The 24715-nt window shown below is 45.7% G+C and overlaps 2 protein-coding genes and 1 long non-coding RNA gene across 3 annotated transcripts; 1 reads left to right on the forward strand and 2 right to left on the reverse strand.

The window, feature by feature from the left end:
- Positions 1 to 438: 438 nt before the first annotated feature.
- Positions 439 to 2242, reverse strand: LOC109760672 (uncharacterized). Its single transcript, XR_012184402.1, has 3 exons — positions 1964 to 2242; positions 1261 to 1431; positions 439 to 671 (listed from the first exon to the last, which is right to left on the reverse strand). It is a non-coding gene; the product is annotated as an uncharacterized lncRNA (long non-coding RNA).
- Positions 2243 to 5372: 3130 nt separating this feature from the next.
- On the forward strand, positions 5373 to 6468 carry LOC120963901 (uncharacterized). Its single transcript, XM_040388385.3, has 3 exons — positions 5373 to 5452; positions 5586 to 6077; positions 6226 to 6468. Exons 1-3 carry the CDS (start codon positions 5399 to 5401, stop codon positions 6454 to 6456), a joined length of 777 nt encoding a protein of 258 aa, XP_040244319.3. The 5' UTR covers positions 5373 to 5398; the 3' UTR covers positions 6457 to 6468.
- A 14873-nt stretch (positions 6469 to 21341) lies between these two features.
- Positions 21342 to 23477, reverse strand: LOC141022649 (protein FAR1-RELATED SEQUENCE 5-like). The gene is made up of 3 exons (XM_073498911.1): positions 22926 to 23477; positions 22609 to 22832; positions 21342 to 22071 (listed from the first exon to the last, which is right to left on the reverse strand). Exons 1-3 carry the CDS (start codon positions 23475 to 23477, stop codon positions 21342 to 21344), a joined length of 1506 nt encoding a protein of 501 aa, XP_073355012.1.
- Positions 23478 to 24715: the final 1238 nt, after the last annotated feature.

Here is a 24715-nt window from a genome sequence, read left to right on the forward strand (position 1 = left end):
AACCAATATGATCATGGGTTCATGGTCAAGTCTCGGATTCCAATAGACCAAACAATAGTAAAGTCCAGACTGTTTATCTTCGGTTACCAAATCATTTTTCCCTGCTAGAATCTCAAACTTTGGAACTCTAAATTCATTTGAAATCACCTCAATTTTAGTGGTGAAACAGCAAGGAAGTAATCTTCAATACTACTAATTGTAAAGCAAAAGAAGCCAATTCCAGTTATTGTTACCAATACAGAGTAAGAATTGCTCGAGGGCACACACCTTGCAGTGGGTTGGCTGCCTACAACAAGGGATACATCCATGTGAAACTGATAAAACTGGAAAACTGCTGATCTATTTATTTTGAACCGGTCATTTAGCAGCATCGGTAAATGTTATCTTGTTTTGGACATTTTGAACTCTAACAGTAGTGACACAAGAAACAATTGTGGAAGATAAAACAATTGCGGACAGGACTTACTTGATATGCATCATGCATACCTTCCTTAGTAGCAAGTTCAGTGTAAGGTTTGAGAGAATGATAGTAAATTTTTGTTCTATTTTCATTGATTTTAAGCATGCTTTCAGATTGCGTCGGACAAACACCAGCATCTTCCTCCTGCTTCCCCATCTCTATTTGCCACCATGCACATGATTAGTTTTATTTTTCCCAGGTGCACATTAACCTTGGCAAGATGAAAAACATATTTAATATCAAACTGGTTTCGCTTTATTTCGAGCAGAAGGGAAATAATGGACACAATGTTCTAAAGTATTTGGTGCTGGTCACTACTATACAACATCTATACAAATGTTCCAAAATAATACTTTGCTTGCAGCAATTGATTTTTCTTCTGCACTTTGCAGTCACAACTAATTCTGGATATATTAACAATGCAAACTTGATAAATGAGTACAATAGGTTTATAGGGAGGGTAACTAACAAAAACAATTGTACTGTACACTACAAAAATATCTGTTCTCATGAAGAAATACGTAAGTTGCGTTAATTACCAAATGAGGAAAATAGTTCATTCATACATCAAAAGCAATGCAACTGAAATTGGAGCACAAAGCACTACCAAACACTCATAGGAGGCAATTACTTTGCAAATAACTGTCAGTGCTCCCAGTTCAGTTAAAAGAGCATAAGGTCCTACTCAAAACACTTTTTGATTCAGAAGCTCATAGACTATTTGTTGTTCTACATTTACTGAAATAAAGAGAATTAATTAGCTAATGATAATGATGCAAACAAAAGAGCTAGCCTATTACCTGGGTGCTCCTTGGAGAACATGCCCGAACAGCTCGGACATCCTTATATGCTCCTCACATGCCCAGACAAAGTAGGGATTGTGATTGGGTGGCCTTTTTTCTTCTCTTTTCTGTCCAGGACAATGACCGGACTCTCAAATGGGATACTTGAGGGGTCTGATTGTAGATGCTCTTAATTTCCGAAATAGAAAACAAATATAAGTTTCAGTGGCAAATGAATATTTTTCTACAGTTGGTATATATAACTATACTATTGTGTATAAAGAGAACGGCCAGGTAACATGCCATATATTATTAGTCTAATGTGTGATGGCTGCTCAATCTATTTTCTGGTATCCAACATTGCAAATCATTTGGAGATCCAAAGGAGACAGATTCAACATCATATGTATTCAAAGTAACAATCAAAGATTATATGTGGTATTTAGAATATGGGTCAAGAACTTTACGTGCAACCTGAGATCAAAACTTATCAACAGAGATAAAAAAACACCGATAGAGATTGCCATTTTGGGAGGTTAGTTCCATCAAGCTTAATACGACATCATGCAGAATTTTGCAAAAGCTTTCTATTATTATAACAACATGTTAATCGAACATAATTTGGCAAAACCAATTCTGTGTATGAACATCAATAATAGACCATACCCGTAGTGAGTATGCATTAACCAAAGCATAGGCATATAAGTTATATGAGACTGACCTACAATCAAGAAGAGAAAACAGATATTATCCAACATCAGAGACCATCCCCACCACATCGATCAGACTTATGGCCGTGTACTGATTGCCCACCACATCGATCAGACTTATGGCCGTGTACTGATTGCCCAGGAGAGCTATGAATCCAGTATCCATGTATCAAAAACGAAAATAAACAAGCTGAAACAAAAGCCTCCCTATCACCACCACTTGTATCACTGATCATTATATCTCCATGCTCATTGGTCGCTTGTAATTCAGCATACATAAACAAGAGCAGTACAACTAAAGAAAATAGTTTTTTTTATTCCCAATATACATTCATACCGCTCTCAGCTAATGCGTAATTTACCCGATAATATATCATTTCTGTCTGCATCACAGTGGAAACAAGCAGACAAAAGTTCAGGATAACAAATCAATTTTTGGCACAAAAAATAGCAATTCTACTTGTATGCAAGCACTTGAATCAAGTTGTATCACCGTGTGAATGCATTGATATGTGGAACAGCGAGCAGCAAAAATAAATAATTGAGATGCAAGCCGGCAGGAGAGGGAGAGCTTTTTTACTATGGGCTCCGTGGAGAGTTCATCAGCTGATTGTACTATGTGTCCACGGCTTCAATGTCTCTCCTGGTCCATCCACCATTGGGGCTGGTACTACCGGCCGGTGCCGCTCGCCATCACTGCAGCAATAATATCCTCGTGGAAGAGGAATGCAGTAGCACCAGTCCTCCCGTCGTGGTGGAGACCACAGCCACGACGCGCTGCTCCTACGAGTGGCCCTCGGCCCGGCTCTCCGCAGCACAGCCGCATCACGCGGCGGAGGAGGCCCCTAGCACCTGCCGCTGTCGGCGACCTCAACGACGTTGATGCGGCTCGACGCCCGGCCTGCACGCGCAAGCGGCAGCCTCGGCACGCTCACCGTCCACGACGACGGCGACCCGTGACGCCCGCACCCGCACGTTGCCCCCGACGAGACGGCGACCTTGGCTGCACCGACCCACTGGAGGCACGGCTAGCGCATAGTGCGCGCGGTGGCCCCCGGCCCCGATACCTCTGCTCCCGGCTGAGGCGTGCCCGGCGCACGCGGCGGCCAGCGGTCTGCGTCGCGCGGTGTCGCTCCCCGGCACACGGGCGCGAGGGAGCGAGGCGGCCAGGTCGACTGGTAGAGCCCCCTCGCGTGTGGCATGGCGGCGATGGGCAGCGGCGCCATTGACCCATGGTCGTGTGTGAAAGGGGTCGAAGCTGCTGGGAATTTCCTATTCGTGGAACGGGAGCCACGACAAGTGAATATGTGGTGATTTGCGATGTAGGAGTATTAGGAAAGTTCTGATTCCATCATGATTCATGTGTATTAGTAAATTGGATTTTCCCCCTTAATGTCAGTTATTTGTTTCCTTAAAATTTGTTATTTGTTTCCTCTAGCAAATTGTATTGGAAATGTTAACGCCCACACGTGTGGGCGTTAGCCATCTCAACCACACGCCTCCATCGCCGTCCAGCAGTATCTACACGAATCTTGGCACGTTTTGACCGATTTTATGTGCCACGTAGGACAAGACGTGTGTGTGGTGTGTGACATAGTTCGCCCACACGCCGGTCCCCCCCCCCCCCCCCCCCCCCGCGGTCAGCGGTTGCCACTCGAGGGCGTGTGGTGGAACTGCTCTGCGCCCGCACGCCACGCGCCGACCGTGGTTGACGTCAAACACGTCGCGCACTTCGCCCCCCTCCCCTCACGGTTCCATTTACTCCTCCCCTCAGTTACTCGCACAACCCACCCCGCAGTTCAGTCGATTGGAGGAGAAGGCGACGTCGGAGGCGGAAGAGTCGACGGCATTCGCGGCCGTCGGTGGGACTCGCCGGACCGGAGCGTCTTCGCCGGAGCGCCTACAGATTGAAGGTAATGCTCCCTCCCATGCTCAAAATCCTTGCCTGCATTTCTCCCCTCCCCTCCGTGGTCGATGCTTCGCTCGAGATTCAGGCGGGTTCGCGATGCGCCGGCGGCGGAGTCTTGTGCTTGCCGTTTTCGGTGGCATTGAGCAGTTTCGTCGCCGACGCGGTGGCGGTCACGCCGGTGTGGTTCGGCTTGTCCGGAGCCACATCCTGGTTGTGCCTTGGGATTGGGCCGTCGTTTTTCTGTCCAATAGTTGCGCATTGCTTCGAAATGCTATTTGCGATCAGTGCAGGGAGAATTTTGGTGATGAATTTCAAGTTATGACAGTTGCCATTGAACCCTAGATCTAGGTAGTTGTTTTTCAAAGTGCAGTATGAATGCAAACATGGTAGTTTGAGTAACTATCTGCACCGTATGGCAACTAATTTCCTGATTGATTGTGATAGTTGCCACAAATATGTTTTCTATGTGGCAACTAATTTCGTGCACATGCTACGGCTGCTGCCACGCTGTAGGCATGGTAAAGTGTAGTAAATAGGTAGTCATTGCAGTTTCAGCAACTATGTGCACTGGATGGCAACTAATTTCCACATCAACTGTGTCAGTTGCCACATATATGCTTTCCATGTAGCAAGTATTTCTGTGAACACTATGGCTGTTGCCACGTTGTAGGCAGGATAATGTGGCAAATTCACTGTACTACAAACCTAAATTTGTGTTTTGCCTCGCTGACTTGTGGCAACTGACAGGATAATGTGGCATGGCAAAGTATAGTAACTAGGTTGTCATGTCAGTTTCAGCAACTATGTGCACTGAATGGCAACTAATTTCCACATCAACTATGTCAGATGCCATATATATGCTTTCCATGTGGCAAGTATCTCTCTGAACACAGCATGTCTGTTGCCATGTTATAGGCAGGATAATGTGGCAAATTCATTGTACTGCAGACCCAGTTTCGTGTTTTGCCACGCTGACTTGTGATATCTGAACATATTTGTCCGTACTAAATGGCAACTCATTTTTAATATGAGGCCAGTGTGTGCATTGCAATTTCAGGTTGTTCAGTAGATGTTTTTCAGCGCTTTTTTGAAGTTTGTGTTGCATTTTAACATGGCAATTTCAACCTAGCACATTTTGCCTTTGAACACATGGCAACTCATTTTGGATGGGGACAGGGTGTGAGCTGCCACATTTTATGTTTGTGCAGTGGAAGATTTGTGCCTTTCTTTCGTACTATCTTGTGCTAACATGGCAACTTCAACATTTTGTTTCAAGTGCCTTATGATCTGTACATTTTTTCAAATGAAGCCAATGTGTTTTGTTGCCACATTTATTGTTGGACAATCATAGGGGGTGTGGGTGTTCATACGATATTGCCTAAACTTTTTGCCACTTTCAATTGAGCCCATGTGGCAAGTACATTCTGTTAGGTGGCAACTGCTTACTTCATACTTTCATTTTCACCCTGACATTTTGCTTTGTTCTTACCTCAGCAGAATGGCTCGCGGTGATCATCAAGACGATGATGATGATTTCATGGAGTTACCGCGGCAGAATCAGGCAACTGGACAGAGAAAAGACGGTGATGAGGTAACTGTCCACACCCCTAGCCCCCTTCCCCCATATGTTTTTAATGTCATGTTGAGTTTGCAATCGTCTGATAGGGTCTAAACCTTCATGATAGTGAAACATGGCAACAAATGATCATTTCTCTGTTTTGCAGAAGAAGAAACGTAATCACAATAGGGCTTCACAGGAACGCCTGACTATATTGACCGAGGGATTCACCGACGACCAGAAGGGAGCTGCTGCTGAGTTGGGGATGCAGGCTCTGATGGATGTTCGGTGCAAGAATCTAGTGAACCCTGTATGCGACTGGCTCGGTGAGATTTACGAGCCCGCCTCCAGGGAATTTGTGATTCCGGGACATGGAAGACTGCCGTTAGACGAGGAATCCGTGTTCTGCACATTGGGTGTGCCCCGTGGAGAAATCAAAGTCCCGTATGAGGTCAATAATACGATTGAGGAAACGTTGTTTGCCCGTTTGTTTCCTGGGATGACATCCATGCCGAACACGACCGTGCTGGCAACTTCGCTGGAGGGCATGAAAACCCATGGCGAAGTTTTTAAGATGAAGCTACTCATGTACCTGATCTCAGCTGTTTTTGCGCCGACCACATCTCTTCGCCCAAGCAACAAATGCTTCCCCATCCTGGTGAATGCTCTATCTCTACTCCTTCATTTTTTCCTTCAATCTTTTGACTCCTATTTCATATGTAAGCTAGTCACTGCCAGTTTTTTTATGTTTTCCCATTTTGATTTCTGATGCAGCAACTTCTTGTCCTGAAATTTATGTCGTGCAGGCAAAACTGAAAGAAGTGAAGAACATGAATTGGTGTAAGTTCATTGCGGACTTCCTGCATGATGCATTCTCAAACAAGATGTACCAGAAGGGTTGTCGACTCCATTTAATGGTATTTTTGTACTACTCTTTTCCAAACACTCCTAGCTCCTTGAGCATGCATGGCAACCATGATGGTGACATTGTGGCAACTACCATCATAACAAGATGGCAACTGTGTTGGGAATCGTAGCAGAATTTAAAATTTTTCTACGCATCACCAAGATCCATCTATGGAGTATACTAGCAACGAGAGGAAAGGAGTGCATCTACATACCCTTGTAGATCGCGAGCGGAAGCGTTCCAATGAACGGGGTTGATGGAGTCGTACTCGCCGTGATCCAAATCACCGATGACCGAGTGCCGAACGGACGGCACCTCCGCGTTCAACACACATACGGAGCAGCAACGTCTCCTCCTTCTTGATCCAGCAAGGGGGAAGGAGAGGTTGATGGAGATCCAGCAGCACGACGGCGTGGTGGTGGAAGTAGCGGGGTCTCGGCAGGGCTTCGCCAAGCTTCTGCGAGAGGGAGAGGTGTTGCAGGGGAGAGGGAGGCGCCAGGGGCTGTCATGCTACTGCCCTCCCTGTCCCCCCCACTATATATAGGCCCCCTAAGGGGGGGCGCCAGCCCTGGATCCCATCTACAAGGGGGGCGGCGGCCAGGGGGGAAACTTGCGCCCCAAGTCAGGTGGGGCGCCCCCCACCCCTAGGGTTTCCAACCCTAGGCACAGGGGGAGGCCCATGGGGGGGGCGCCCCAGCCCACTAGGGGCTGGTTCCCTTCCCACTTCAGCCCATGGGGCCCTCCGGGATAGGTGGCCCCACCCGGTGGACCCCCGGGACCCTTCCGGTGGTCCCGGTACAATACCGGTGACCCCCGAAACTTTTTCGGTGGCCGAAAGTTGACTTCCTATATATAATTCTTCACCTCCGGACCATTCCGGAACTCCTCGTGTCGTCCGGGATCTCATCCGGGACTCCGAACAACTTTCGGGTTTCCGCATACTAATATCTCTACAACCCTAGCGTCACTGAACCTTAAGTGTGTAGACCCTACGGGTTCGGGAGACATGCAGACATGACCGAGACGCCTCTCCGGTCAATAACCAACAGCGGGATCTGGATACCCATGTTGGCTCCCACATGTTCCACGATGATCTCATCGGATGAACCACGATGTCGAGGATTCAATCAATCCCGTATACAATTCCCTTTGTCAATCGGTATGTTACTTGCCCGAGATTCGATCGTCGGTATCCCAATACCTTGTTCAATCTCGTTACCGGCAAGTCACTTTACTCGTACCGTAATGCATGATCCCGTGGCTAACTCCTTAGTCACATTGAGCTCATTATGATGATGCATTACCGAGTGGGCCCAGAGATACCTCTCCGTCATATGGAGTGACAAATCCCAGTCTCGATCCGTGCCAACCCAACAGACACTTTCGGAGATACCCGTAGTGTACCTTTATAGTCACCCAGTTACGTTGTGACGTTTGGTACACCCAAAGCACTCCTACGGTATCCGGGAGTTGCACGATCTCATGGTCTAAGGAAATGATACTTGACATTGGAAAAGCTCTGGCAAACGAACTACACGATCTTTTATGCTATGCTTAGGATTGGGTCTTGTCCATCACATCATTCTCCTAATGATGTGATCCCGTTATCAACGACATCCAATGTCCATGGTCAGGAAACCGTAACCATCTATTGATCAACGAGCTAGTCAACTAGAGGCTTACTAGGGACATGGTGTTGTCTATGTATCCACACATGTATCTGAGTTTCCTATCAATACAATTCTAGCATGGACAATAAACGATTATCATGAACAAGGAAATATAATAATAACCAATTTATTATTGCCTCTAGGGCATATTTCCAACAGTCTCCCACTTGCACTAGAGTCAATAATCTAGTTCACATCACCATGTGATTAACACTCACAGGTCACATCACCATGTGACCAACATCCAAAGAGTTCACTAGAGTCAACAATCTAGTTCACATCATTATGTGATTAACACTCAATGAGTTCTGGTTTGATCATGTCATGCTTGTGAGAGAGGTTATTAGTCAACGGGTCTGAACCTTTCAGATCCGTGTGTGCTTTACGAATATCTATGTCATCTTGTGGATGCTACCACGCGCTACTTGGAGCCATTTCAAATAACTGCTCTACTATACGAATCCGGTTTACTACTCAAGAGTCATCCGGATTAGTGTCAAAGTTCGCATCGACGTAACCCTTTACGACGAACTCCTTTTCACCTCCATAATCGAGAAAATTCCTTAGTCCACTAGATACTAAGGATAAGTTCGACCGCTGTCATGTGATCCATCCCCGGATCACTATTGTACCCCTTGACCAACTCATGGCAAGGCACACTTCATGTGCGGTACACAGCATAGCATACTGTAGAGCCTACGTCTAAAGCATAGGGGACGACCTTCGTCCTTTCTCTCTATTCTGCTGTGGTCAGGTCTTGAGTCTTACTCAATACTCACACCTTGTAATACAGCCAAGAACTCCTTCTTTGTTGATCTATTTTGAACTCTTTCAAAATCATGTCAAGGTGTGCGTTCTTTGAAAGTATCATCAGGCGTCTTGATCTATCTCTATAGATCTTGATGCCCAATATGTAAGCAGCTTTATCCAGGTCTTCCTTTGAAAAACTCCTTTCAAACAACCCTTTATGCTTTCCAGAAATTTTACATCATTTCGGATCAACAATATGTCATTCACATATACTTATCAGAAATGTTGTAGCGCTCCCACTCACTTTATTGTAAATACAAGTTTCTGACAAACTTTGTATAAACCCAAAAACTTTGATCACTCCATCAAAGCGTATATTCTGACTCCGAGATGCTTGCTCTAGTCCATGGAAGGATCGCTGGAGCTAGCATACCTTTTAGCATCCTTAGGATCGACAAAACCTTTCTGATTGTATCACATACAACCTTTCCTTACGAAAACTGGTAAGGAAACTTGTTTTGACATCCATCTGCCAGATTTCATAAATGTAGCTAATGCTAACATGATTCCGACGGACTTAAGCATCGCTACAGATGAGAAAATCTCATCGTAGTCAACTCCTTGAACTTGTGAAAATACTCTTTGCCACAAGTCGAGCTTCATAGACGGTAACATTACCGTCCACGTCCGTCTTCTTCTTAAAGATCCATTTATCTCAATGGCTTGCCGATCATCGGGCAAGTTCACCAAAGTCCATGCTTTGTTCTGATACATGGATTCTATCTCGGATTTCATGGTTTCTAACCATTTGTCGGAATATGGGCCCACCATCGCTTCTCCATAGCTCGTAGGTTCATTGTTGTCTAACAACATGATATCTAAGACGGGATTACCGTACCACTCAGGAGTAGTACATATCCTCGTCGACCTACGAGGTTTGGTAGTGACTTGATCCGAAGTTTCATAATCACTATCATAAGATTCCACTTCAATTGGTGTAGGTGCCACAGGAACAACTTCCTGTGCCCTGCTACACACTAGTTGAAATTATGGTTCAATAACCTCATCAAGTCTCCACCATCCTCCCACTCAATTCTTTCGAGAGAAACTTTTCCTCGAGAAAGGACTCCTTTCTAGAAGCAATTACTTTTGCTTCCAGATCTGATATAGGAGGTATACCCAACTGTTTTGGGTTTTCTATGAAGATGCATTTATCCGCTTTGGGTTCGAGCTTATCAGCTTGAAACTCTTTCACATAAGCATCGCAGCCCCAATCTTTTAAGAAACGACAACTTAGGTTTCTCTAAACGGTGTCGCCTCAACGGAATTGCGTGGTGCCCCTTTTAAAGTGAATGCGGTTATCTCTAATGCCTAACCCATAAACGATAGTTGTTATTTGATAAGAGACATCATGGTATGCACCATATCCAATAGGGCGCAGTTATGATGTTCGGACACACCATCACACTGTGGTGTTCCAGGAGGTATTAATTGTGAAACACTTTCCACAATGTCTTAATTGTGTGCCAAACTCGTAACTCAGATATCTCTATGATCATATCATAGACATTTTTATCCTCTTGTCACGACGATCTTCAACTTCACTCTGAAATTACTTGAACCTTTCAATAATTCAGACTTGTGTTTCATCAAGTAAATATTCTCAGCATCTACTCAAATCATCTGTGAAGTAAGAACATAACGATATCCACTGCATGCCTCAACACTCATTGGACTGCATACATCAAAATGTATTACTTCCAATAAGTTGCTCGCTTGTTCCATCTTACTGAAAACGAGGCCTTTCAGTCATCTTGCCCATGTGGTATGATTTGCATGTCTCAAGTGATTCAAAATCAAGTGAGTACAAACGATCCATTTGCATGGAGTTTCTTCATGCATATATACCAATAGACATGGTTCGCATGTCTCAATCTTTTCATAAAATGAGTGAGTCCAAAGATCCATCTACATGGAGCTTCTTCATGCGTTCTATACCAATATGACTCAAATGGCAGTGCCACAAGTATGTGGAACTATCATTACTATTTTATATCTTTTGGCACGAACATGTGTATCACTACGATCGAGATTCATTTTAGGTGCAAGACCATTGAAGGTATTATTCAAATAAACAGAGTAACCATTATTCTCCTTAAATGAATAACCGTATTGCGATAAACATAATCCAATCATGCTCAACGCAAACACCAAATCTCGATGGTAGAGGGAGCATGCGATGCTTGATCACATCAACCTTGGAAACACTTCCAACACATATCGTCATCTCACCTTTAGCTAGTCTCCGTTTATTCCGCAGCTTTTATTTCGAGTTACTAACACATAGCAACCGACCGGTATCTAATACCCTGGTGCTGCTAGGAGTACTAGTAAAGTACACATTCATTTAATGTATATCCAATATACTTCTGTCGACCTTGACTGCCTTCTCATCTACCAAGTATCTAGGGCAGTTCTGCTTCAGTGACCGTTCCCCTCATTACAGGAGCACTTAGTCTCGGGTTTGGGTTTAACTTTGGGATTCTTCGCTAGAGCAGCAAATGATTTGTTGTTTCATGAAGTATCCCTTCTTGCCCTTGCCCTTCTAGAAACTAGTGGTTTTACTAACCATCAACAATTGATGCTCCTTCTTGATTTCTACTTTCGCGGTGTCAAACATCGCGAGTTGCTCAAGGATCATCATATCTATCCCTGATATGTTATAGTTCATCACGAAGCTCTAATAGCTTGGTGGCAGTGACTATGGAGAACCATCACTATCTCATCTGGAAGATTAACTCCCACTCGATTCAAGTGATTGTAGTACTCAGACAATCTGAGCACATGCTCAACGATTGAGCTTTTCTCCCTTAGTTTGCAGGCTTAAGAAACTTGTGAGAGGTCTCATACCTCTTGACGTGGGCACTAGTCCGAAATCCCAATTTCAGTCTTCGGAACATCTCATATGTTCTGCGACGTTTCAAAAACCGTCTTTGGTGCCACAATTCTAAACCGTTAGCATTACGCACTGAACTATCACGTAGTCATCAAAACGTGTATGTCAGATGTTTCGCAACATCTACAGACGACGCTGAGGTTTAGCACACCGAGCGGTGCATTAAGGACATAAGCCTTCTGTGCAGCAATGAGGACAATCCTCAGTTTACGGACCCAGTCTGCATAATGCTACTACCAACTTTCAACTAAATTTTCTCTAGGAACATATCTTAACCAGTAGAACTAAAGCGCAAGCTATGACATAATTTGCAAAGACCTTCTGACTATGTTCATGATAATTAAGTTCATCTGATTAATGAACTCCCACTCAGATAGACATCCCTCTAGTCATCTAAGTGATACATGATCCGAGTCAAACTAGGCCGTGTCCGATCATCACGTGAGACGGACTAGTCATCATCGATGAACATCTCCATGTTGATCGTATCTACTATACGACTCATGTTCGACCTTTCGATCTCTTGTGTTCCGAGGCCATGTCTGTACATGCTAGGCTCGTCAAGTCAACCTAAGTGTTTTGCATGTGTTCCGAGGCCATGTCTGTACATGCTAGGCTCGTCAACACCCGTTGTATTCGAACGTTAGAATCTATCACACCCGATCATCACGTGGTGCTTCGAAACAACGAACCTTCGCAACGGTGCATAGTTAGGGGGAACACGTCTCTTGAAATTTTAGTGAGGGATCATCTTATTTATGCTACCGCCGTTCTAAGCAAATAAGATGTAAACATGATAAACATCACATGCAAATCATAAAGTGACGTGATATGGCCAATATCATCTTGCGCCTTTGATCTCCATCTTTGAGGCGCGACATGATCACCTTCGTCACCGGCATGACACCATGATCTCCATCATCATGATCTCCATCATTGTGTCTTCATGAAGTTGTCTCGCCAACTATTACTTCTACTACTATGGCTAACGGTTAGCAATAAAGTAAAGTAATTACATGGCGTTTTCATTGACACGCAGGTCATACAATAAATTAAGACAACTCCTATGGCTCCTGCCGGTTGTCATTCTCATCGACATGCAAGTCGTGATTCCTATTACAAGAACATGATCAATCTCATACATCACATATATCATTCATCACATCCTTTTTGTCCATATCACATCACATAGCATACCCTGCAAAAACAAGTTAGACGTCCTCTAATTGTTGTTGCATGTTTTACGTGGCTGCTATGGGTTTCTAGCAAGAACGTTTCTTACCTACGCAAAAGCCACAACGTGATATGCCAATTTCTATTTACCCTTCATAAGGACCCTTTTCATCGAATCCGATCCGACTAAAGTGGGAGAGACAGACACCCGCTAGCCACCTTATGCAACTAGTGCATGTCAGTCGGTGGAACCTATCTCACGTAAGTGTACGTGTAAGGTCGGTCTGGGCCGCTTCATCCCATAATACCGCCGAAACAAGATAAGACTAGTAGCGGCAAGAAGAATTGGCAACATCTACGCCCACAACTGCTTTGTTTTCTACTCGTGCATAGTAACTACGTATAGGCCTGGCTCTGATACCACTGTTGGGGATCGAAGCAGAATTTAAAATTTTTCTACGCATCACCAAGATCCATCTATGGAGTATACTAGCAACGAGAGGAAAGGAGTGCATCTAAATACCCTTGTAGATCGCGAGCGGAAGCGTTCCAATGAACGGGGTTGATGGAGTCGTACTCGCCGTGATCCAAATCACCGATGACCGAGTGCCGAACGGACGGCACCTCCGCGTTCAACACACGTACGGAGCAGCGACGTCTCCTCCTTCTTGATCCAGCAAGGGGGAAGGAGAGGTTGATGGAGATCCAGCAGCACGACGGCGTGGTGGTGGAAGTAGCGGGGTCTCGGCAGGGCTTCGCCAAGCTTCTGCGAGAGGGAGAGGTGTTGCAGGGGGAGAGGGAGGCGCCAGGGGCTGTCATGCTACTGCCCTCCCTCTCCCCCCCACTATATATAGGCCCCCTAAGGGGGGGCGCCAGCCCTGGATCCCATCTACAAGGGGGGGCGGCGGCGGCCACGGGGGAAACTTGCCCCCCAAGTCAGGTGGGGCGCCCCCACCCCTAGGGTTTCCAACCCTAGGCCCAGGGGGAGGCCCATGGGGGGGCTCCCCAGCCCACTAGGGGCTGGTTCCCCTCCCACTTAAGCCCATGGGGCCCTCCGGGATAGGTGGCCCCACCCGGTGGACTCCCGGGACCCTTCCGGTGGTCCCGGTACAATACCGGTGACCCCCGAAACTTTCCCGGTGGCCGAAACTTGACTTCCTATATATAATTCTTCACCTCCGGACCATTCCGGAACTCCTCGTGACGTCCGGGATCTCATCCGGGACTCCGAACAACTTTCGGGTTTCCGCATACTAATATCTCTACAACCCTAGCGTCACCGAACCTTAAGTGTGTAGACCCTACGGGTTCGGGAGACATGCAGACATGACCGAGACGCCTCTCCGGTCAATAACCAACAGCGGGATCTGGATACCCATGTTGGCTCCCACATGTTCCATGATGATCTCATCGGATGAACCACGATGTCGAGGATTCAATCAATCCCGTATACAATTCCCTTTGTCAATCGGTATGTTACTTGCCCGAGATTCGATCGTCGGTATCCCAATACCTTGTTCAATCTCGTTACCGGCAAGTCACTTTACTCGTACCGTAATGCATGATCCCGTGGCTAACTCCTTAGTCACATTGAGCTCATTATGATGATGCATTACCGAGTGGGCCCAGAGATACCTCTCCGTCATACGGAGTGACAAATCCCAGTCTCGATCCGTGCCAACCCAACAGACACTTTCGGAGATACCCGTAGTGTACCTTTATAGTCACCCAGTTACGTTGTGACGTTTGGTACACCCAAAGCACTCCTACGGTATCCGGGAGTTGCACGATCTCATGGTCTAAGGAAATGATACTTGACATTGGAAAAGCTCTAGCAAACGAACTACACGATCTTTCATGCTATGCTTAGGATTGGGTCTTGTCCATCACATCATTCTCCTAATGATGTGATCCCGTTATCAACGACATCCAATGTCCATGGTCAGGAAACCGTAACCATCTATTGATCAACGAGCTAGTCAACTAGAGGCTTACTAGGGACATGGTGTTGTCTATGTATCCACACATGTATCTGAGTTTCCTATCAATACAATTCTAGCATGGACAATAAACGATTATCATGAACAAGGAAATATAATAATAACCAATTTATTATTGCCTCTAGGGCATATTTCCAACAAACTGCCAACATAACTAGAATGGCAACTGCCAACATAACTAGATGGCAACTGCCAACATAACTAGATGGCAACTAACAGAAATACATGGCAACTCTTTCCTTCTTCATGCCCTCCAACTTGATGATTGAAGGAACATACGTTAGCTTCTTTTTAGCAAAATACCATGATGGCGACTGATATTTTTTTAAATTGTTGTACCTCAGCTCATGTACGTAGATCGTCTTGATCTGTCCACTGTGGACTTTACTAGGATAGGAGGCCCGCCGCCTCCACACAAGTTTCCTGTTTCTGCGTGGACTTACGATGCTGTCAAGGCTGTGCTTGCCGCGGACAAGATAACTGATACGAAATACGGGAAACTACAGGTTAGTTCTGGCTTCTTTCTTTGCACAACATTCTTTCAATTTTGACGCTGCATAACATATGAAAAAATCCCCATACGGCAACCGTCCGTGGCCAACAAGAGATGACTACCTTGTTAGACATGGCTGTCTGCGCATGGTATCCATGTCTTACGCCACATGGCAACTCTGCCATCCATTTTGAAACTTCTATCCTCTTCCTCTTTTTTATTTTATTTTTTGCAATACATGAACTGTTAGTTAGTGTTCATTGTTTTCTCCCTTTACATGCTAGCTGTTTTTTCGGTTTTTTCCAGCTGATGGCCAAGCATGCTATAGACTACGGCGTGTTTGGTGGGCCTTAAAACTTTGGAAAGTGGATGGACGTGCACTCAGCTCCGTCTTGTCTTGTTGAGGTAATCAAGGATATATATCTATGGTTGTGTTTGGTTTATTTTGATCTTGTGCACGTGACTTTAATACGGTTGGTTACTGTTGCTTCTTGTTTCGTGCACAGGCGAGGGCACCTGTTGAGCATCTAATTGGGCAGTTTGCATCCGGAATGACCAGCTTGCTCGGGAAGTTGGTTGAGGGTTGGACGTCCCTTAATGGCTCTGACAGCGACGCGGTTGCGAGGCAGTTCACTCCTTTTGTTGCAGAACGGACACATCGGCCAACTGGTTGCCGTGGTCGGTACGACTACAACAGTTCGCAGGAGCTTCCGGACACACAAGATGAACTAGATGGAGATGCTGCTCTCGACAAGGACGATGACGATGACATGGAGAACGTGCATCATGACACCGACGATGATGAACATGTTGAAGTTCGTGCAGGTGGTAAGAAGGGCAAGGGTGCACCAGATGTCCCCTCACCAGAGAAAGTCAAAGAACATACAGCTGCGAGAGGCAAGGGGGTGTCGCCCTCAAAGAGGGGGAGGGATCCAGAGGATGTTGGGCAGGGCTCTCGTGTCAAGAGACCTAGGACCGATCCCTTAGCTGCTGGGAGGAGGTTCGACTTCTATTTTAGTGTTTTGTTTTGTCTATCCTTTCGAACAGACTGACCCCTTTTTTCAATCTGTTTTTGCTAAGCGTGGCAACGATTTTCGTGTCTGACACTTGCCACCTTTTTTTGCCTGTTTCTTATATGTGCAGTGAGGCGACAGCTGGTGGACGAGTAGTTACGAAGAAACAAGCACCAACGCCCACCCGTGTTTCTGCTCAATTGAACAAGGGTGCCCCTATTGCTAGTGACACGCCTTCCACTAGGTCATCTCCTCGTACGTCAACGTCCAACACCGGTGATCCTGTCGTGTTGCCGGATTTGAGGAAGACAGTCAAGAAGTAGGTTATCCCTGTTCTTTTTCATCGCCATATTGCTATATTTTTGCTTTTCAATGCAGCTGTTCAGCTTGCCACATGTGCTTCTGCCATGAGTCCCACATTTGCAACTGCTGTTTCTCCCATGCTCTATTTCTTTTTACTACATGGCAACTCCTGCTTGTTTTGCATGGCAACTGCTAACTAGTCAAGATGGCAACTCTTATTCCACCTACATGGCAACTACCAGCTTTTCCATCTGTTTGTGCACTCATCCACACCTAGTTTTGAAATGTCATTCCTGGCACATCACACATTTCTTACATTTTTTAAGATGTCTACCATGGCAACTGCTGCTTGTTACGCATGGCAACTGCTAACTGGTCCACATGGCAACTCTTATTCTACCTACATGGAAACTATCATCTGTTCATCTTACAATGTTCGTGTGTTTTTTCAGGGTGAAGAAGACTACCACACGCATGACGAAGCAGAACCCCAGAGACCCACTCGAACGCATACACTCAAAGCTGTCGACAGGTGGCAACTCAGACGTTCATGAGGCGCCAGTGGACAAACCTGCTGCTGCAGCGTCCACTGTTCCCACTAGCTTTGATGCAAGCGGCCGAGCATCTCCGCCGGTTGCAGATGTGTAGGCTACGACAACAGGCATCCGTATATCTGGGAGTGACGAGTTGGTATCTGCCAGGACTGCTGAAATATTGCCCACTCTGCTAGCAATGAAGGATGCTGCTGTGAGCCATACCACCCGATCAGCAAGTGTTGAAGTGGACGCCCCCGAGATCAACCTAAGCAAGGAAGATTCCCGCTCATCTAACACGGATTCCAAGCACGTGGGTGGTGGCACTTCTTCGTCCACGAAAGAAGGGGCTGAGGCGGCAGTTCATAATGATATGCCATCCATAGGTGAGACTCTTGGCACAACAGCTCCAGCTTCTGGTCCTCCAGAGGTTGCCAAGGTGACCGTTGCGCGAGCTGGTCTTCCACCTAGGCGGCGTAGCCCCCGCAAGCAATCTGCAGACATACCCAATGCGCCGGCTGTAGCTAGGAGCAGCAGAGATGACTCTGGTTATGTGCCTACGTCCACACTGTACCCACCACCTACCAGAAGCAATGTTATGGAGAGAACGGAAGACCGGAGTACAACCGACCCAGGTGGCAAGCTGGGCACGACTGACGGAGGTGAACGTGCGGAGCAGACGACGTCTTTACCCGTAGTGGATAACCCCAGCTTAAATCTGTGCACTTCTAAGCTCCCAGTCAACATCGGTGTCCCCTACAGCCCAAACAAGAAGATTGTGAAGAAAGCTGCGACTGATACCGCTGACAGCACGCCCCGCCCTACGAATAAGCCCGATGATTCTGCAGCGGCCGATGCAGAAATGTTTGTTGATCTTTCACCCTTGGATTCTGCCCAGCAAGTTGTTCGCGGTCCGTCCAGTAGGCAGGAGAGGCACCCAATGGCCTTCACCCCACCGAGCTGTAGCCTTGGCATCGATCGCAATCAAGATGAACCAGTGGTGCAAGATCCTTCACCACTTGCCTTTGCTTTCCCGGCAGGCATGGCCCCAATGATGGCGCAGCCAATGGTCGAGGGCAGGAAGGCTATGACGTTCACAGAGCCGGTTGTGCAAGGTACATTTCTTATGCGTTTATCATATTCGTGTATACATCTTTTTAGTATGACTTTTGTCCCAAGCATTTTTTTGGGTTCTCACTTTTGTGATGGCAAATGTTATCTGATGGACATGGCAACTAGATTTGCTTGCATGCTGTCACCTACATTTTTCTGTCGCCACGCTGCATTTTCCATTCTGCAAGCACATGGCAACTGCAGTTGATAGATCATGGCAACTTTAGTTGTTGTCACATGGCAACTACAATGCATTGCACATGGCAACTGGAGTTGCCTGCACATGGCAACTCCCTACTTTCTGTGCCTACATTTCATATTCTGCAACCTTTCTTTCACACTAAATTTGTTTTGTTTTCCAGGTATCCTAACCCACTTTTTTGATCCTTGCAGCCACCCCTGAGGAGATTACGCCGTCACTTGATGAAGCTTACCGCAGGATTGAGGAGGTAGCATTGCAGAGGAGGTCCTCACGAGGTCAGGGCCAATCAAGTTCCAACGCGCCTGCTGAGTCGGTATCTGAGGATACCATTAGAAGTGCCACCCCTGGTTCTGTGAGCTAGCGTAGGGTAGTTCACGCGCCACCCGCGGATGATTATGAGCCGGAAGTCAAGGCCACAAAGGATCAGAACCAACTGTACGATATTGTCAAGCGCTTTGGAAATGCGCGGTCCAACAACAAGCACATGAAGGAGCTGAAAGCGTAATGACCACACCCACATAAACCCCTCATTTGCTTTGCTCTTTTTACTATTCATCCTTTTTGACATTTCTAGATATGCTTCGTTTACGTTTTATTTCTTTTTTTCACTTAGTAGACATGATTCTTTCATGTTATATCATTTTCATACAGCTCATGTTTGGACAGAACCAAGATCATACAATGTGATGCGACGTACGTCGACCTGGGTGATCTTGCCGAGTCTGTGAGGCCACTCGGTAAAATATCGAAGAATGTAGTTGCATGTGGGATTGACTTCATCAACAGGCATATGGATATGTCTCCCGACAAAACAATCATGCAGTACACTGTGACGTGCAAAATATGGGATGGTGACTTCCACCACAAAATCCAGAGGAAGCATTTTGCTGCGCATGGTGATTTCAAGCTCACAATGAAGAAATGTGTGAGTACTCCTTCCTTTTTTGCACATTTTTTTCCTCCCATGTTATTTTTTTGCCAGTAGCTATGCTTCAGATGTGGGCTACACCCTGCTTTGTGACAGCTGTTTCATGTGGCAACAGCTGCTATGTAAAATGACTTCTGATTTGCTTTCCTAATACAACCTATGTGGCAACTTCAAACTAAAATACATGGCAACTTTGTTCATACATGGACGGCAACTTCTTTTAATTACCCACTACAACTAAACATTATACGTTTGTCCACTTTTCTTGGCCCCTTGATGCTTTCGTAGTCACTCATGTGCCTGTTAGTGTAACCGGTGATATCTTTACATGTCATTTTCCCAACTTCATCATTTTTGTTCTTAATGTGAGCTCTGCTTCTTTTCTTTCCTTCATTTTTGTTTGCAGGTCTTGTTCCCCATGTTCCAGGAGCTTGCACCACACGACCCACACGACAAGTGTGGTCACCACTATGCGATCTGCCTTGACCTGAAGAACCAACGTTTTGAGGTGCTTGATTCAATGCGTTCAGAAGCTGATGCAGACCTTACTACGCATGCTAAATACTTCATCAACAACCTCAAAGAGACATGGAACTGTCACTATGAAAACTCAAAGGTCCAGATCAGACATTTTCCAATTGAGTACGTGGTGACTACGAAGCAAGGAAACCGGTATTTTCCCATCTTTTCCTCATGTGTCCTCCAAACCAATGCTCACCCTCTCTTTTTTGTCACCTCTGAATTGAAGTTTATGATTTTTTCTATATGTTCTTGTGAGTTAACCTGACTCTTTTCTTGTTTAGGCACGACTGCGGCTTCCACATGTTGGAATACCTTGCAAAGTGGGAAGGTCGACGGGTTCCTGTCGTCACAGCTGGAATGGTCGTCGAGCTCCGCAAAATCTACACATGGAACTGGTTGATGAATGAAGATTTCAACACGCGGTCCAACACACGTGAGTTCATAGAGGAAGCTGTGAAGAAAGCCACCAAGAAGTACAAGTGATCACGTGGTGCTCCTGACCGAACGCCTACCTTACATTCTGTTGCCGAGGAATGTAAGGTATTACCTTGTCTTTTCAAAACTATGTCCGTGTAATATGCTATGACTGCATCTCCCCGTAGCCTAGTATACAGTGGTGTCATGTGAGTGACATTTGAATAGTTTGTAATATATGTGTGGATGTGAACCTACTTAGGTTTGACAGCAGATACGTTTATGTGTTTTCAGTATTATTATGTGCTTGTGGGTTGGTAGTACCAGGATGGTGTTTTGAATGCGTCCTTGATGTCTGAAAACATGGCAAATGTAGTAGATCAGTCATGGTTAGTGAAAGTTATCGTTCTTTCTTGTTTGGCTTTTCCGATTTTTTTGCACTGCTAACTGTCCCGGCTAGCATGGTAGTTTGATCACGGAGCAGTAACCTGTGCGGTTGCTACACGAGACCGTTTCAGCTTGTTTCCCATAGTTTGCGCTAGAATACAATATGTGTGACTAAAATGCGCTGACTGAACATGGAAATCTACGCGGTGAAGATTCAGTACAACTAACATGGCATGTTCAGTACAACTAACATGGCAGATTCAGTAAAAAATAAGATGGCAAATTCAGTAAAAATAACATGGCAAATTCAGTAGAAATGGCATGGCAGATTCAATAGAAATGGTATGGCAGATTCAGTAGAAATTGCATGGCAGATTCAGTTCAAGTAACATGGCAAATTCAGTGCCATACACATGGCAACTACAGCTATTCCTTCATGGCATTTTTACTTCAGATTCTGATGCACCTGAAGAGTCATTCTCCAGTTTTTACAAAATTTAGAACATCTAGATTACAAAAAATGTCACCATGGACCAAGTCAAAGTGCTCCAATGTTGTTTACGGATTGCCCGTCCCTTTCTTTGGTTTCTTATGTTTTGCTTGAATCTCCAATCCCGATTTGTATCTTATCTCTTTTGGACGCCCTTCTGTGATGGAACGGGGCGGGTTCCTAACCTGTGTTTGTGTGCTTGCTGTTCCAGATCCTACCTCTGAGTTTTCAGATGATGGCCCTGTGGATGAAGGCACACTTGATGTGCGGGGGAACCTGTGTAAGGCTTCCTCAGCTTTCCTCTTCTTGATCTCATCAAGCTCTCTTTTGAGGGCCTTCCTGTGTTTTTCTGCGGCCTTTGCTGTCTCATCACTCTTGCACGCTTCATCAATTAGTTCAACATAGTTCTTTGTCAACACAACATGCCTCACGGCTTCCATGGTTGACTCTGGTCTCTCGTCATGCACGGCCAAAACTGCGTTTGATGTTTGCGGCGCCAATGCGTCGTCAGCGTCCCAATTCCATCGCTGCCTTATGAAATGGCGGGGCATTCGTGTCACCACGTTCAAGTCCATTACTTTTAGAATGTGACAGCACACAATCCCGTCCCGTTCGAATTTGCAGCATTGGCAGTAGTATTCGCCTTCGCTTATCGATGCCTTCACAAAGTAGTTCCTTCCCTTGTCCGGGTCTTCAGGTTCTGAATCCGACATGCCCATGATAGAACACACCTTGAATGTATGTTCGTCCACCTGGAAAGCCGTGTACATGCTGGCACGCCTTATTTCTTCCTGGAATCTGCAAGTTTTGTGTGGTTTTTGTTAAACTCTTGTGTGAAGTTTTTTGTAGCACCTTTTATTTGTTGTGGCCAATGGAATTATAATTCGTTCAAACATGGCAACTACAGTTCATTAAACATGGCAACTGCTATTGAGTAAACATGGCAACTGAAGTTCATTAAACATGGCAACTGCATTTCATTTAAACATGGCAACTACATAACAACTTCAATTTTGCATTTGCATTCCATACCATCATGTCCATTGGAATTTACATTTCATTAAATATGGCAACTTCAGTTCATTAAACATGGCAACTGCAGTTCATCAAACATGGCAACTGCAGTTGAGTGAACGTGGCAAACTGCAGTTCATTAAGCATGGCAAACTGTAGTTCATTAAGCACGGCAACTACATATCATGTTTACTCTGTACCTAATGGCTACTTTTCAACACAATCATCATTTTCAAATAAGCATTCAACTGCATTGCATTCTACATGGCACCTGGTACCTTCATGATTTGTGCAAATAAGATTGTAACACAACTAACTTACTTGTTAAAAATCGTGTTGGTGTATATCTTGCTCATCTGCCTCTCCATTGGTAAATACGTTAGCAATTTTGGCTGCTTGAGCGCGGTGTTTGCTTCTTGCTGTAGCTCGGATCCCAGTATTTTTTGTTGCAAAGCGGTGTACTGTTTGGCAAACTGTAGTAATGAGTTGCCAGGGCTCATGTACCGCTTCAAAACAACATTGAACCCCTCACTGCGCTGTGTAGTCTGCAGAAACGGGAAGAAGCACTGCATGAAGTAGGCCGGCACCTAGTAAATTCGCTTCTCCCACAAGCTAGCAAGCGTCTCGTGGTCTTGGACTTGATATGTTTCAATCATAGCCATCCAGCTCCTTTCAAACTCCTCCACCGTCAAGCTGTGGTCCACGCACAGCTCGAATGCCTTGTGCAGGTCTGGACGGTCAGCAAAGAACAGTCCTAGTGTCTCCTTAGCCTTCTTTATAATGTGCCACCTGCAGTGCCTGTGCACTGCCAACGGAAAGACCTCCTCTATGCTTGCACGCATGCTAAAATCCTGGTCTGTTATTATGTTCATCGGAGCAAGTCCACCCATGCACTCCAAGAAGGTCTTGAACAACCAAACGTACCCATCCGTGTCTTCGTTCCGAACGAGCCCGCATCCGGACTGCAACGACTGATTGTGGTTATTTATTCCTATGAATGGAGCGCATGGCATCTTGTACATATTAGTGAGATATGTCGCTTCGAATGAAATGCAATCTCGGAAATGTTTGTAGGCTCTTCTTGCAGCACCATCCACCCAATACATGTTCCTGACACGGTCCTCATCGTCCAATCTTATCCTGTAGAAGAAATCTGGATCTTCCTTCGCTTTCTCATCGAGGTAGGCCATTGTGGCCTCTATGTCAGCCAACTTGCTCTCTCTACGGTACTTTGCCTTCAGGTTTGTGACGTCAGCTGGTATGTAGGGCATGCTACTCAAAGTCCCTTTTTTTTTCTGTGGATGAGTGATAGTATATGGACCATTCTTGATGGACCGACGTTACAATCATGTAGCAGCTTTATGAATTTCTTCTCGAGGGGGGTGAATCCTCTGTGGGCGGTCAGAAATTTTACCAGGTCGAACTTCTTTATGAGTTTGTGGTTGTGCTCATCAAAATATTCAGTGACCACCCACTGGGCTCCATCTACGTTTAGCTTACACCGGATAGGGCATTCCGTCTTGAGAATGATACCTCTCTTTCGTTCCGGAACGACAGGCGCAACACCTTTCCCCTTCTTGTTCCTTCGTGCCTTGTGGCACCTCATCTCACCTCTGCTGTACTCGTTAGTTTTCTTAATTTTCCTATGGTATTCGGTGTTGACCGCAAATCCATGGAACTTTGCATATGTCTGGTAGAATTCCTTTGCCTCTGTGAACGATTCAAATCTCTGCCCAACGTAAGGTGGCTGAGGTACCATGATCTCTGATTGCCCACCATCTTCATCCCCTTGTGCTTCGTCATCAGTTTCATCATTCACTTCAGTATCGGCGGCACTTTCATCTACTTGAGTGTTGCCAGTGCTTGTGTTCAAAGGTGTGCTTGTCGGCATTGCTGGAATGATTGCCATTTCCGACTCTGACTCGGCATTGTTTGCAGCATGATTGTTGGCTGGCTGGTGGAACGCGTCTTCCGTGCGCTCAGAGCTCCCCGCAGTAGATGTCCCCGCGCTGCTGTTGATTGTAGTTGAAGGCCCTGTAATAAAAAACAGGTACGAGCGTAAGATTTTGCTTGAATGACATGTTTATCGTAACGGAGTACATAAACTGCAAGTGATTTGGCATGACATCATTCAAACAGCAAGCCGTGAGTCTGCATGTGGACATGCATGGTAACTGTAGTTCTCCAGTCATGGCAGCTACAGTCCAAGAAACATGGCAACTACTGTTGCCAATGCATGGCAACCAGCTCCTTTCAGTACCAAAACTTGGATTCTATATCAATGGCAGCTGCAGTCCTACATACATGGAAAATACTGTTGCCAATACATGGCAACCAGTATATTCTAGCATCAAAACTTTGTATTCTAGGCTTGAGCTCACTAGGCAAATGCGATCAATCATTAGTGCTGCACACATACTTTTAGCAA

Source organism: Aegilops tauschii, chromosome 5, assembly GCF_002575655.3.
Source record: "Aegilops tauschii subsp. strangulata cultivar AL8/78 chromosome 5, Aet v6.0, whole genome shotgun sequence".
In the NCBI taxonomy this organism is placed as follows: Eukaryota; Viridiplantae; Streptophyta; class Magnoliopsida; order Poales; family Poaceae; genus Aegilops; species Aegilops tauschii.